This window comes from Camelus bactrianus, chromosome 33, assembly GCF_048773025.1.
Source record: "Camelus bactrianus isolate YW-2024 breed Bactrian camel chromosome 33, ASM4877302v1, whole genome shotgun sequence".
Lineage (NCBI taxonomy): Eukaryota > Metazoa > Chordata > Mammalia > Artiodactyla > Camelidae > Camelus > Camelus bactrianus.
In genome coordinates, this window is record NC_133571.1 from 18,875,571 (window position 1) to 18,889,797 (window position 14,227).

At 41.5% G+C, this 14,227-nt stretch overlaps 2 protein-coding genes across 7 annotated transcripts; one reads left to right on the top strand and one right to left on the bottom strand.

The window, feature by feature from the left end:
- The first annotated feature begins 332 nt into the window (after positions 1 to 332).
- HYLS1 (HYLS1 centriolar and ciliogenesis associated) lies at positions 333 to 11,446 on the top strand. 2 transcript variants are annotated; one of them, XM_074357114.1, is made up of 3 exons: positions 333 to 504; positions 3,148 to 3,197; positions 10,118 to 11,446. In XM_074357114.1, exon 3 carries the CDS (start codon positions 10,143 to 10,145, stop codon positions 11,043 to 11,045), a length of 903 nt encoding a protein of 300 aa, XP_074213215.1. In that variant the 5' UTR covers positions 333 to 504; positions 3,148 to 3,197; positions 10,118 to 10,142; the 3' UTR covers positions 11,046 to 11,446. The 2 variants fall into 2 exon arrangements, with proteins under 2 accessions (XP_074213215.1, XP_074213216.1); XM_074357115.1 differs by lacking the exon at positions 3,148 to 3,197.
- On the bottom strand, positions 4,904 to 13,373 carry PUS3 (pseudouridine synthase 3). Of its 5 annotated transcripts, XM_074357111.1 has the most exons (8): positions 13,309 to 13,329; positions 10,540 to 10,658; positions 10,360 to 10,439; positions 9,045 to 9,135; positions 6,982 to 7,399; positions 6,300 to 6,865; positions 5,554 to 5,744; positions 4,904 to 5,435 (listed from the first exon to the last, which is right to left on the bottom strand). In XM_074357111.1, the coding sequence occupies exons 5-8, from the start codon at positions 7,351 to 7,353 to the stop codon at positions 5,125 to 5,127; spliced, it is 1,440 nt and encodes a 479-aa protein (XP_074213212.1). In that variant the 5' UTR covers positions 7,354 to 7,399; positions 9,045 to 9,135; positions 10,360 to 10,439; positions 10,540 to 10,658; positions 13,309 to 13,329; the 3' UTR covers positions 4,904 to 5,124. The 5 variants fall into 5 exon arrangements, with proteins under 5 accessions (XP_074213212.1, XP_074213213.1, XP_074213214.1 ...); XM_074357112.1 differs by lacking the exon at positions 9,045 to 9,135; XM_074357113.1 differs by lacking the exon at positions 10,360 to 10,439 and having other exon boundaries at positions 13,309 to 13,328.
- Positions 13,374 to 14,227: the final 854 nt, after the last annotated feature.

Below are 14,227 nucleotides of genomic sequence, written 5' to 3' on the forward strand. Positions count from 1 at the left end.
TTCCCGACGCCTCCGACTCCGCGGCCGCGCGGAACAGGCAACGGCGGAGACGGCTCTCGCGAGGTGGACGGAAGACCGCCTCTCCCCAAACCCGGCTACTTTGCTGTTAACCGAGGCTTGGAGGTCCTCCCTCCCCTTCCGAGACGCCTGAAGGCGACGCCACAACGGTTCCGGGTGTCACGCTCGAGCCCGGCGGGGTGCGGACCTCCCCAAATCCACGCCCTAAGTCCCGGGCTTCCTCCCGCCTGTGGGGGAGGGCCAAGAGAAAACACGTACCAATCAGGATGTAGACATGGAGGACGTTCTCCCTCTGGGCCAATAGGAAGGAGGAGGGCGGGGCCGCTCGCCCCGGGTTTAAACCTTGTCGGCTGGGCGGTTAACGGCAACCGGGACGTTTTTGCGGGCCGTGCGCTTGCGCGAGCTGCGGGACGCTAACCGAAGTCTGCGGTGCTGCGCTAGCCGGGCGGCGGGACTCGGTGCGGCCGGCGAGGCTCGGCGGGGCCGGTAAGCGGGCACCGGCGGGGATTGGTGGTGCACGGGCCCCCGAGGGCCGGCCAGCCTCCCGCCGCTGCGGAGCGGTCGGGTTCTGAGTGGCACAGAGTTCAAGTTTCCCTCCCCAGGTTCCCCGTCCCCTGGGCTTTCTAAGCCTCGACGCGCCGGACGTGCCGGGTGCGCCGCCTCCCGAGGCAGGTGTGAGCGGCGCCGTGCGCGCCCGGGCCCCTGGAGGTCACAATGTGCGCCTACTGCCTGGGGGCGCGTCCTCTGCCTGCCCGATGGCTGCAGAGGCGAGGACCCCGGTGGTCGTCACTCAGCGAGGTGGACCGGGCGAGGGGCCTGGGGGCTGCGGGGACCGGTGCCCGCGAGGGAGCCGGCTTCCCCCGAGGCCTGGAGCATCCGCGACGGTAACCACGCCCGGGCCAGATGGTGCAGACTCTAATCTTTGTTGTTGTAGTAAAGAGGGAAAAGTCTTCCCACCCTCGGGTTAGGTACACCTTTTGTGATCTTCTGGATGTAACTGTGCAAGAAGCTTTCCCTAACGAGTTAGAGTAGGGTGTAAAACTGAAGAACCCTGTAGTCCTACCCTAGAATGGAAAAAAAAAAAAAAAAAAAAAAGCAACAAACACCTTATTCCGGTTGCAAAAATTACAGTTTCATCCTTTTGAGAAATAAACCCAAGCACTGTTAAGCACATATAAAAAAGGAAAATACTGGGGATTCCATCAGCCACAGATCAAGAATAAGTTCATATTGGGGTTTACTTCAGATATAGTCATTATGAATATATATTTACATGTTATAAAATATTTTTGTTTTATATGATTGTATATTTTGAATATAACAAAGCGTATTTAAAAAGCAGGTTATGCCTTTGAGGCCCTAATATTTCAGGAATAAGTGTCCGTGTCAAATGTAGATGCGCATTGTAATTTTTAATGGATGTATGGTCTTTCTTGCTATGGCAGTACTATACCATATATTATTTAACATATTCCCTAATGCTGGACATTGGTTTTTCCAATTTTTTCATTATCATAAAGCGTTTCATTATCATAAAACAGCATGATAGTAGTTACTTGTTTGCATTTCACGTCCAGCTTATCTCCTTAGAATAATTCCTTGGAAATGGATTATGGCTTAGAAATTATGGTATAGTTTAAAATTCTGATTCATAATGCCATAGTGCCCTCCAGAAAAATTGTTGTCCCCACCCCAAACACATACAGTATAAGAGTGCTTAGTTCTCCACACTCCCACCAGCACTGGGTAGTGAAAAATCTTACCACTCTTAAAAGGATATCTTAATGTTTTTATTTGCATAATTAATGAGATGAAACGTCTTTTCTATGTTTATTAGTCGTTATTTCTTTGATAGATCATCTGTTTTTATCTTATTTTGTGTACCTTTTAATAGCTTTCTAAGAGGAATTTGAATTAGTGATTTTGAACCTGTAACAAGTATTTCCCCCAGTTTATTTCTTTGGATTGTGGTTGTCTTTTTTAGGCTGTTTTATTTTCATTTGTTCTAATATTGTGGTTCTTGAAACTGCATGCTTACTTTCCTAGAGGTAGAGGAATTTGTTCTAATTCTGCAGTAGCCTCCCAGCAAAGTTTAGAATCTTATCTCTATTCCAGTTTAAAGTCCTCCCCTTCCACCCTTAGTCCTCTCACTGGCAACTAGCTAGAAAGTGGGACACTGAATCGTTTAAGATTCTTTTAAGAGAAGATACTGTTGGGTATTTTGATCAATATCTGTATTTATCTACAAAATATTAGCTATTCTAGCTTCTGTGTGAAAATTTTCGCCTAAGTAAAGAGAAAATATTTTCAGGTCTTTATATTAAAAAGGAAGAGAGAGAACTGACAGTTACTTTGTGGACCTTACTAAATTTTACATTTTATTATTTGCAAACACCTACCTTCATACATTTGAGGGGAAAAAAATGAGTGTGCAGTAATTTAACCGCAAAGAAAACATGTTAATCACTGTATAGCATAGCACACATGCCAGAAAAAACATTTCTTTGGGCTTTAGTGTTGGAAATCCTCCCAGCCCAGACAGAATCCAGTTCCATTTCTGTGCCTACTTTCCTCTGTCCTGTATTTATCTTTTTAGTAGGTAGTTTTGTACTATATGAGCATTGAAATATTACATGTTATATACATTATAGATGTAACGTATTTTATATATATATAATTGAAACTTCACAACCTATTGAAATAATTCCTTCCACTTTTCTGATGAGGAAAGTAAGAGCTAAGCCCTACTTTATTTCTCACATTCATTTAGTCCCTACTATAGGTTTAACTTTGGAATTTAGATAATATATTATACAATACAGATAAATGAAGTAATTTTGCAAAGTTACATTTGGGAACTTCTAATTTGCTTCATCTGTGATGATTGTCCTGAATTTTTCTATGGTAACTACCAAACATGTCACTGAATCCTTACTTTTCTAGACTTGGTAGTATAATCTTGTTAACCTTCAAAGGACTTCACTTAAGATCTAGGACCCTGATCCTGTAAACCCTTTTGCCTCTATAGCATGTCCTCCGCATGGCTTTTTAGTGCTTTTTGTCCCATTATCATTTCTTTAGAGTTGATTTTTTAAACACAAGTGATTCCCTAACTCTGTTCTTTTCTAGGTTTTTCTTTGACTCGAAAATTAATGCCAGTGAAGGTACATTGAAATAAGGTAGGAAGTCGGAAAAAAAATTAAGTGCTTTGGTTTGTCCGTATATGTTCTAAGTGGGGATATTTTGCTATGTTCAATGATTATGCTAAAAACAAAAGTTTCTTTACATCCAAGTTAAAGAAGAAAGCAGTCATTTTAAGAACATTCAGGGCATTATGAAATGCAGGCAGATCAGGTCCCCAAAACTGATGACATGATTCAAACTCCAGAAGATCTGGATCATATAATTGGCTGTTTAGAAACAAATCTTTTACTTTATACAACTATTTTCCTGTCTCTAAAAGGGGATCTTTTCTGGTTCCTACTCTGCTAGAATATAAAAGCTATTATGTCTTCCTGTTCTTCAAAACTACAAGATCACTTCACTGATACTATTTTATTTTCTAAACTTGGAACTCTTTCAGTGAAGTCTTTCTGTGGCCCATCCACTGAGCATTAAGTGTACTATTTCTGTTAGTATTGTTTCTAATTGGCCCATACATTAATTATATTTTAGCTAGCAGCTTTAAGATATAAACCATATTTGTATACATGGAGTTTTGAATATAGGTAGGAACAAACTAATTGTTGGTTGGTAAATAAAACTTTGGATCATATAACGTACTTATAGATGTGGATAAACAGTGCAGTCTGCAGCAGTGAAAATTGTTATCGAGGCAGAAAGTCTGAGTTCATTTACTTTGATATTTGTTATTTTAATTGCTATAAAGGATAATGTGTTATTTAAGAGAACTTGAAACTCTTTCGAATAAATGTGTTTGTAAGTAGCACTTGAAGGTTACTTATCAACCTTGAGAACAAGCAAAGCCCCGCCTCATTTTCCTGTCCTAGTGTGAGTCTGAAGAATGTGCCACAAACCTGAAACATAGGAGTTATCCTGAAAGGCCCCCGATCTGCACCTTGCATTCCCTCCCACAGTCCTGGTGCTTCTCTTTTCTTAATCTCAGGTTCACCTACTTCTCCCCATTACCCTGCTGCAAATCTAGCCTAGGCTGTTACCATCAGCTTCCTTGATTGCTCCAACAGTCTCCTAATTGGTCCCACTGACCTGCCCTCTTACAATGCACAGTGTACCCAAAGCAGTATTTTTGCTGCACAGTTCTGGCTTTTAATTTATTTTTTAGTGGCCTATCCAGATAAAATCTAAGCTCTTTGAGGAAACATGACCCTTACTTACTTTTCTAAACTATGCTGATGCCACTCTGAGACCATACTGTTGTATTTACAATTACCCGAATGCGGATGCTGTAATCTTTTAACACTGTGCAGACTGCATCCTCTGCCTTGGACACGGTTAAAGCTCTGCTGCTTCATCTCCACCTTAATTGATTCCCACTTGTTCTGCAAGGTTAAGCTTGGGTATCTCCTCTTTAAAAGAACTTTCCTTGAACCACTAGACCAGGGGTTGGTAAACTGCATGGCCTGTGTTTATAATGCCCACGAGCTAAGAATGTTTTCTGCCTGTGTAAAATGTTGGAGCCCCTTTGCGGCTCACACAGCACTAGATAAGCTGTGAGATGCTGGGCCTTACCCACGTAGGTCGCCTTCAGGAATTAACTTGCTTGGCACTAAATCAGTGTGTCAAATATATAACGGACTAGGTTTTATGTTTTTAAGTTTTGACACTTGGGCAAAGCTCTTTATGAGAATTCAGATGAGTAGTAAATATCTCATCTGCTTTTAAAAGGACAGCACAACACATCGGATACTTGCAGGACCCGGCTTTAATGAGTTTGAGCACAAGGAACAGGCTCCCAGGTGTGTGTAAATATACGTCCATTTTACAGTTGCTTTTTGCTTCTTCCATCTCAATTTTTTGGGACAAGAATGAAAGAATGTTCAAACTCTTTCTTGTTCAAGCAAGAACTTCTTTAATAGAGCCTAATGTTCTTTTGTTGCCTCCTAGATCTTGGTGAGATTCCTGTGGTTAGGTGATGCTTTCAATTTCTGTTTCAACACATACTCTCTTTGTTGGTTTCTCCAAAATAGTATTTTCTTCCTCTAGTGTGTCACTACAGTCCCTTTTGGCTTTTGTTTCTTCCTCATGGAATAAATGTGGATGCTCGATGCGTCCCCTCCGTACAAAATGCTCGATCCGGGATTCTAATCCTTGGCATTTAGGACGATCCATTAGGGGTTTATATGTGCGCATTTTCACGCCTTCTACAAAGGCACTGGTCTGCTTGATGACAGAGGGCTTAACACTTCTCCACTCTATCACTCCATCCATCTTTGGTCCTATAATATATACAGTCAAGCATTATATTGGGTACTTTTACCACAGCAGAATCACCTCCAAACTTTATATGAATCTGCCTCCCCCATAACCCTGTGTGACTCTGGCTCCCTGTCCTACCTGACCCGCAGGGTACTGCGACAGAGTCTAGTCCTTGCAGCATGCTGAACAGCATCTGAGTTTTCACAGCATGATTAGCCCATAGTTGCTGAAGGTGGGTAACATTGAACTTCTGAACTTCACAATCATAGATCCACTTAATATTTTCAAACTTACAGTCAAACAAGACTAGAGGAAATTCTACAGCCATACTAGAGAGAGGAGAAACAGAGTATGAGCATACACAGCAACCACCCAGCAGTTCTTAAAAAACAGGATTAACTGGGTTAAAAGGAGGAGGAAAACTTTATCGAGTATTTCATAGCTAAGAAAACAGAACACCATCCCTAACCTTGAACAACTTTGTAATTAAAAAAGAGAAAAAAGCAACAAACCACGGATCAGCTGGTTAGGCTTGATTCACAATTGTGTAAGTTTCAGCGGTAACAAGCCACCTAGAACTGAGCTGACTTGGCTCCACCGTAATGCTGTAAAGTTACTTCAGGGGCCTGGTCCAAATGCCTATTTCTTACTAAGAGGATAGAACAATGACAGAAGGAAGTCAGACAACACCACTCCCTGCTGCAAGTTCATAACATTCTACAAGTGAGAGTAAAAGCTTCGTGAAGGCAGAATCAGAGACTTAGTTATTTAGGGAATGGTGGGGAGAAGGAGATACGTTCGAATATATTTTAAAATATACTAAGGACAATAGCTATTTTATATTTGGGGTTTTGGGGGGTTTTTTGGTTTTTTTTTTAACTTACCTGTATTGAGGTTTCTGAGGATTCTTCTCTATGTTCAGCAGTTCATCAATAACCTCTGGCTGCTCCATTCCTTGGCCAATCAGAAAAAGGACAGCCATCATACAGCGGACTTGGTGGTAAAGGAACGCCTGGCCAGTCACTTCAAACTGACATAACTGGAAGGGTTCTTGGCACCTCTCCTCAGCCAGACTTTGGTCCACTAGCTGTACTTGAGCAGACAGAATAGACCTCTGAAAGTTAATCACCCCATTGGCTACATCCATTTTACATAAGTTCCTAAAATCGTGCGTGCCAACATACTTCTGGGCTGCATAGTTCATGGTTACAATGTCTAAATCAGCACGAGGGAAAAAATAGCGGTAAGTCCGCTCAAGACAGTTGAACCGAGCACTGAAGCTGGGCTCTACGGGAGCCCAGGCCAGGACACGGATGTCTGGAGGGAGCACCCGATTGAGGATGTGGGTATAACGGATCTCTTTAGCCACATCATTGACTTCATCTTTAAAATTAAAGTCCTCTGAATCTCTGCCCTTTGGAAAGTGAGAACGAAGGTCAAGAGAGATCACCTGTGGAATCAGAGAAAGATAATGTTTTAGAGATGCAAATAATTTGAATCCTCAGTATGTACACCCAAAATAATATTGGCATTGCCTGCTTTGTGAAGCACCATAGTGGCTCTTACCTGTCCGAAGGCACTAACTCCTTTGTCTGTTCGCCCACACCGGTGATAGTTGGATGTCTGTCTGTTTTCTACTAGTCGAGTCTTGGTTAGAGCTTCAAACAGTTTCTCTTCAATTGTGTTGTTTGTGTTTTCCTGGCTGGCAAAGCCCTGATAGCCCCAGCCCAGATAGGCTATCTTTAGGGCTACGTGTCTTCGACCGTGAGCACTGAAATCAAATGCGCGCTTAGCTTTTCCAGCTCCTGAAGAATTTTCTCTAATGTTTGAGTCCTTGTTGGCCTGTTCTTTTTTAAGTCTTTGTACCTCCTGCTCCAGTTCTTGTACTCTTTTTAGGAGTTTCTCAGTCTGGATTCTGTCTGCGTCATTTTCCGCCATGATAAGAGAAACCCAGGAATCAACGAATCATAGAGGTCCACCCTACCTGAAAAGAGTAAACACATACAACAGTTTTGGTGCTGATTGCTTTGGTGATGTCAGTATCATTCCATTATATTCAAACAGTATCTAAGATTTAATTTGATGCCTAAAGGATACAGACCTTTGATTCTGACCAAGATCAAGCATTCAGCTTCATTATTATGGGTTAATCATTCAAATATTTTTTTCCATCCTGTCTGGTGAATTCACAGTGGAAGAGGAAGGTAGCATCAAAACAATATTCAGCTAGCATTGTTAAGATTTATGTAGTCAGACTTTAGGAAAAATGTCTGTAGATTTCATTTCTCTTCTTCATGAGCTGAGATGGCTGAGGACTGAAATTATTGATATTTTTTCCCTAAAACATTTCCTTTTGACTTCTCATATTTACCCAGTCTTTCTAATCATAAGATCTGTTTATGTGGAACATTTGTTATGTCTACTCCGAGTTTCTGTTGCTTTCCAACATTTCACATAAAATCAGTGGCTTGTATGTTACATCATCTAATACTCAGTTCCATTTTAAGTGTGGTATAGTGGAGCTAGCCTGATGAAAGAAACTTGTCAGTGATTGTACTTCATACTGGAAGTAGAATCGGGTTAAAATTTTCCTACTTTAAGCAGTTTTGATGGCAGAAAGAAGGTAATTAAGCATCGTGATTTGATGCATGTTCTGACAAAAGATTTCTGTACCTCTAGCAGTTAGAAATCAGTCTGGAAAATATAATTTCGATAATCAGTGTTGAAATTCCTGGCATATTTCAATAATCCGAGGACAACTATACTACGTCTTTGAACTGGGGACAGAACTAGACAATCTTTGCCTGATGGTTACTTTAGTTACAGAATATCATCCCCACGTCTGTTCAAAGGCTGTGTTATTTGAGTCTCAGTAGCTCATTTAGTTTTTTGCCCTTTGAGTTTCTATATCTATGATAGATTAAAAGTTCAAATGTAAAAAATGAAACGTTAAAAGTACTAGAAGAAAACATGGAATAACTTTCTTACAACCTTGAAGTAGGAAAGGCATTTCTAAGTAAGGTGCTGTAGAAACCCAGAAAACCAAAAAATTTGACTACCTAAAATTGTAAGTTTCTACCAGCAAAAAGTCAAGAATGAGTAACAAACTGGGAAGAAAAATTTAATGATGGAGAGTATTTCATAAATATATAAATCAGTTTTAATACAAAGATCAGTAAGAAAAAAGCCCAGCAACCTGAGAGGTAAGTGGAAAAGAACAAGCATTTCATACAAAGAAGCTTATAAATGTGTGAAAAGATGCTCAAATTTACTCAGTTTACATAAGTGCTAATTTATATGGGAACTATTTTCTTTACCAAACTGACTGCAAAGATGAGAGGGTTTGATAATTTACGAGCCGGAAGAGAGGAAGGAGAGACGAGCTCTGGCACACACACTCAGTACAACTTAAGAGGGCTTTTGGCAGCAGCTGTCAGAATGGAGTGCACACATACCTTTGGCCCCACCTGTTCCATTACTAGAAACTTAACGTACACATATGTTTGCACAGGTATGTAAAAACTTACAAAATATTGTAACATTTTTTAAAAGCAAAAGAGTAAGTCTAAAATAAATTGGGGACGGACTGAATAAATTATGGTACATCCATACATTGGAATTTTACACACCTTTAAACAAAATGAAGGTAAGTCTGCACGTGCTGATGCAGCTGGATCACCAGGCTGTCTTTAAGGTTCAGAAGAGTTGTATTATATGCTCCTTTATGGTATAAAAATGTGCATATGAATATGGAAAGTTACTGGAGAAATTATAAAAAAAACCACCTTTGAGAGTGAAACTTGGTGTTGGGGGAGGCAGTCCTTGCTTAAAAGTACCATGTATGTGTATTAGTTTTTCAGTTTAAGAAGAAAAATAGTAGGGACACAGGAAATAGCGGGCAGTAGATACCTAATCTGGACCCAGTCAGGAAACTGGCATTGGGTGTCTGGCTGGTTGATTTGGGTACTAAAAGCTGTCAGTTCAGTGACAGGGTACTGGGATGAACATATTTAGCTTGGCAACTAATGACGCATTATTACTTAAGCATTTGAAGCGTGTGCATGTATATTCCTGCTTTTGTGATGGTTTTTTGGATTAAATCACTATTCATGGTTAAGGACTCTGATGCCAGACTGCCTGAGTTTGAATTCCGGCTCCACCACCTACCTTGGTATAACCTTGGGCTATTTAATCTCTTAATGCCTCATGTTACTCATCTGTGAAAAGGAGATACTGAGTACCTATCCCACAGTTGTGAGGATTACATGAATTAATAAATGTAAAGCACAAAAAGTAGTGCTGGATACAGAAAGTGCCCCTTAAGTACAAGTTACATAATGTGCTGTAAGTATTGGGCCCCACCCACATCTTTAGACTCTGGAGTTTTTCTTACGCCAGAGCTCACCTATCCTCGGAGCTACTTAGGTGGCAAGACTCCCAGGCAGTAAAAGTGGGAGAGAGTAAGAAGAGAGTGGCAGTGGGAGCAGGTGCTCTTCTCTAGAGCTGAGCAAATGCCCCTCCAGACCGCTCCCACACTGCCTGTACTAATCTGTATTTCATTATGGATGTAACTGTTGTACTTATGACTGCCTTAGCCATTCTTTCTGCATGTGACCACGATAAAATAGTCCACAAGAAGGGAATGAACAGTTATGAGCTGGGAATTTACTATCAGAAAACTGATCAGTGTTTTCTCTTGCAGAAGGTCCTACAGTGTAGGGGAAGGAATGGATGAACTCGTGGGACCTGATGGGCAAAAATGGGCCAATATGGATCCAGAAGAACGAATGTTAGCAGCTGCTAGAGCTTTTACCCAGATCTGTGCAGAGCAGGGTGAGGGAGACGTCAGGAGAGAAGCCCAGTCCATCCAGTATGATCCCTACAGTAAAGCCTCAGTAGCCCCAGGAAAGCGACCTGCCCTTCCTGTCCAACTGCATTACCCACATGTAGAAAGTAACGCCCCTTCGGAAACGGTCTCAGAGGGCTCCCAGAGGCTCCGGAAGCCGGTGATGAAGAGAAAGGTGCTGCGTAGGAAACCAGGTGGAGAAGTATTAGTGACAGATGAGTCGATTATCAGTGAATCAGAGTCTGGTGCAGAAAGTGACATGGATGTCTGGGACTTACGACAAAGGCTGATGAATCTGCAGTTCCAGGAAGACAGGGGATCTCCAGCTGATAGTTCACAAAAATTTAATCTCCCACATGAATACCAAGGAATGTCTCAGGATCAGCTTTTTTGCTACCTACAAAGAGAAGAAATGGGCCCTCCAGCTTATGAACAAGACCTGATTGTTGCCAGCCGACCCAAGTCCTTTATTCTCCCAAGGCTGGACCACTTAAGCCGAAACCGGAGCAAAGTAGACCGGGTAGCCCGATATTTTGAATATAAACGAGACTGGGACTCGATGCGGTTACCTGGTGAAGATCCTAGGAAGGAATTGCGCTGGGGTGTCCGAGAGCAGATGCTTTGTCGGGCAGAACCTCAATCCAAGCCTCAGCACATATATGTTCCAAACAATTACCTAGTACCAACCGAGAAAAAGCGATCTGCCCTTCGTTGGGGTGTTCGCTGTGATCTTGCAAATGGCGTAATGCCCCGGAAGCTTCCCTTCCCTCTTTCTCCTTCTTAGGGCTTTTTTTTTTTTTTTTTAACCTCTCTCCTTTCACAGGATTGTTTGCGATAACCTGGTTCTTAATATCTCTCCTTTTATTTAAATAACTCACCTGAAAGCCTATGGAGCATAATAGAGTAAGGACCTTGCCCATCGTTGGTCTTTCTTAGGTATCCATCATATTGGTATCACATACAACTAAACTTCCGAACTACCACTGTCAAATCCAACAGCTCCAAGAGAAATCAGGCCAGAGAAAAACAGACCTGGCCTTTCTGTTTTGTCATTAAGCAAAGCCAACACAATTTCTGTTTTATAACCCTCTAATCTTTGACCAATGTGAATTGCTGTTTTTATTGGTGTTTTTAAACTTGCTGGGCAGTAAGCTTATCCATTAAAGAATTTTGGAAATTTGTGAACTTGACCTTATTTTTACTTCAGTATTTCCCAAAGATAGTCTCAAACCTAGGTTATGATTCTGCTTGCAGTCATACTCCCCTTCATAATCTCACCAGCTAAATAAGAGCCAAAGGGAAGGAACAAAACCCTGCTCTACACACAATCCTAAAGGAAGGTAACAGCACAGCCTTCATTACTAAAGGAATACAGTAAATCCAGGTAACTGGTAAATGATTTTTAATAAATGCTTGACAATAGCACTATATGACATAGAAGATTCTAACCCAAGTTTTGTTTCAGAATCATTTCAATAATATATTGCCCTCCATTTGTTACTTCTAGAATGCCATACTTTTTATAATTTGCCGGTAAGATTTTCTTAGAAATTATGCCTGTCATTTGAAGGCCATTCCCACTCTGCAACAGAACTTCAAACTGCAAACAGCTGGAACCAATGCAGACATAATAAAATGAATTGGGCCTATCTGGGTCCAGACCAAACCACTAATTCTTCTCACCTTAACCTGGATCTATTTGTTATTGATGTTTCTAATCCGATGAGGAACACCTAAACTCTGGAGGTTGTCAGCTTTAGCATTTAAGCCAAAAGAGTGATAGCAGAAAGTTTGCTTGTTCAAGGAAAAAACAGCTGTGAAACATAAAATCAATGCCCTTGACCATTACCATATGCTAAAATACATTTTCTGCATAATATGTAAGCTATGTAATTCATTCACCCAGTTCCATTGCTAGGCATTTATCAGGGAAAGAATCAGTGGCTCAAAGAAATATGTAGGGTACAATCACTGCAAATAAGTAAAAACCACAAACTACTCAACAGTAGTAAATAGATTATTGTCATTGAAAATCTATGGGGACCTAATGGAAAAACGCAAATTAAGTGAAATAGCTAGGTTGCAAGTTGTACAGTATGCTACATGTACACAGGCAAGGCACAAGGGAAGATTAACACCTAACTGGGTAGTGGGATTAAAAAGTTAAAAGCCACACGGCACATTTTACATAACATACAGCAAAACACTTCAATGATTTACCTTCTTTATTATGTATCTCAAAGTCCAATATTACCAAATCAAAAATTTTCTATCTAGTTCAAGCCCTTATTTAACCAAAGAACTAGTCCAAAGGGGTAAGCAAAGCGAATAAGACATCTTCCTGACTCGGTACAGTACTTTCCCTAGCACGCCGTATACCCTTTTCAGGGTGAAGCACAGTGGTTCGCAAGCAACTATGTAACATCTGGAAGGGGGCCACCAAGTTACCACAAAGAGGAACTTAGTGCGTGCGCTAAGCATTAGCTGTAAACATCTAAATCATACAATGCTACAGTTTCTATGTATTTTTGAAGTTAAAAAGTTTTAGTCTCGACAGTATTAGTAACCAGTGAAGGAGCAGAATGAGCGTTCCTCACAATAACTTTATGTTAAACCAAAGAGGGAAGGAGGGGTAATTTCCAAAGGATTAGGAGACACCCACTATGATCACTAATATTGGAAAGCAATCTCCCGAACAATTTGAAAAATGCTGCCACGCTTCCCCACCCCATATACTACTGAGATCCCGACCTCGGCTAATATTTCGTTTTATGAGCAGAGTCTTAACTCCGCAGCCCCAGGGAATCGACTTAGAGAAGCTCCTACTTCTGCACGTTTCCAACAAGAGCTCCAAGAAGCACCAGACACACAAATACAGGGATTTAAGCGAGGTCCCACTTCCGTACACAAAAGAGCGCTTTCCTGGAGAGATCGAGGTATGGGAAAAGGGAGTGGGGGAAAGAGGGAAACGTCCATATATTTCTCCACTTGTCCGTTCCTCTTTGTAGAACCCAGAAAATAACCCACCCCCCAAATCCCACGCTTACCTTCGGGTGGCCGACCACGCAGCTTTCCGCAAGACAGGAAGCTAGCACTGTCCGTCTTCTACGCGCGCATCTGTGGGCTCATGGGAAATGTAGTCCATCTTTATGGGAAATGTAGTTCTAAGAGCCGGGAGCGCAGGCTTGACACTGAACTGCCTAATTTTTCTAGTCTGGGCACCATTTGTCCGCCTCCAACAAGGCAGAATCTGGGGCCTGCGGTAGGACAGGAATTAAAGAAAGGATAAATTCTAGTGCGCTAAAATAATAGAAAAGTAATTTTTCAAATATCTGCTATCCTTATACGAAAACTAAGATTTAAGAACCTGGCCCAATTTTATACTTACATAAATTAGTAGAGAGTTATCATTGAAAGTCAAAAACATTTACAATTAGAATCCACATGAAAAGGTTGAGAAGGTATATAATTTCGAAACAAACGATTGAGTTGCCTGAGAGTGACAGAACAGAGATGGGGATCCTTGCTTCAGCACCACGGAGAGATCATAAGTGGGTTTTGGGGCGTTTTTCCAGAGATGCTGATCCAAATCTCAAGATTCCAGTTAGAAAACTGGGGAGGGGTCGGGGGGAGGATCCGTCACTTTGTCCAAATTTAGCAGTCATTAGCGCAAGGAATCTATCCCGGATTTTGCAGGTGCAGGTAGGAGGTGGGGATTGTATCGAAAGGAAAACCGTTTTCTCCAGATTGCTTTAAGCAGAGGCACTTAATCAGAATGAAAATTAAACTAAGCCGGTATGTGGAAACATCACAGGTATCTAGTAAGAAGGACAGTGGTGAGAACTTGAACAATTCTGTTTCCTTGTCGGCATTTTTCGCATTCGAATTCATTTGTCCGATGAGCCTCACCCATTGTGACTCTCCGCCTTCCTATGCATCTCGCTATCCTTTCTGATATCTTGCAAT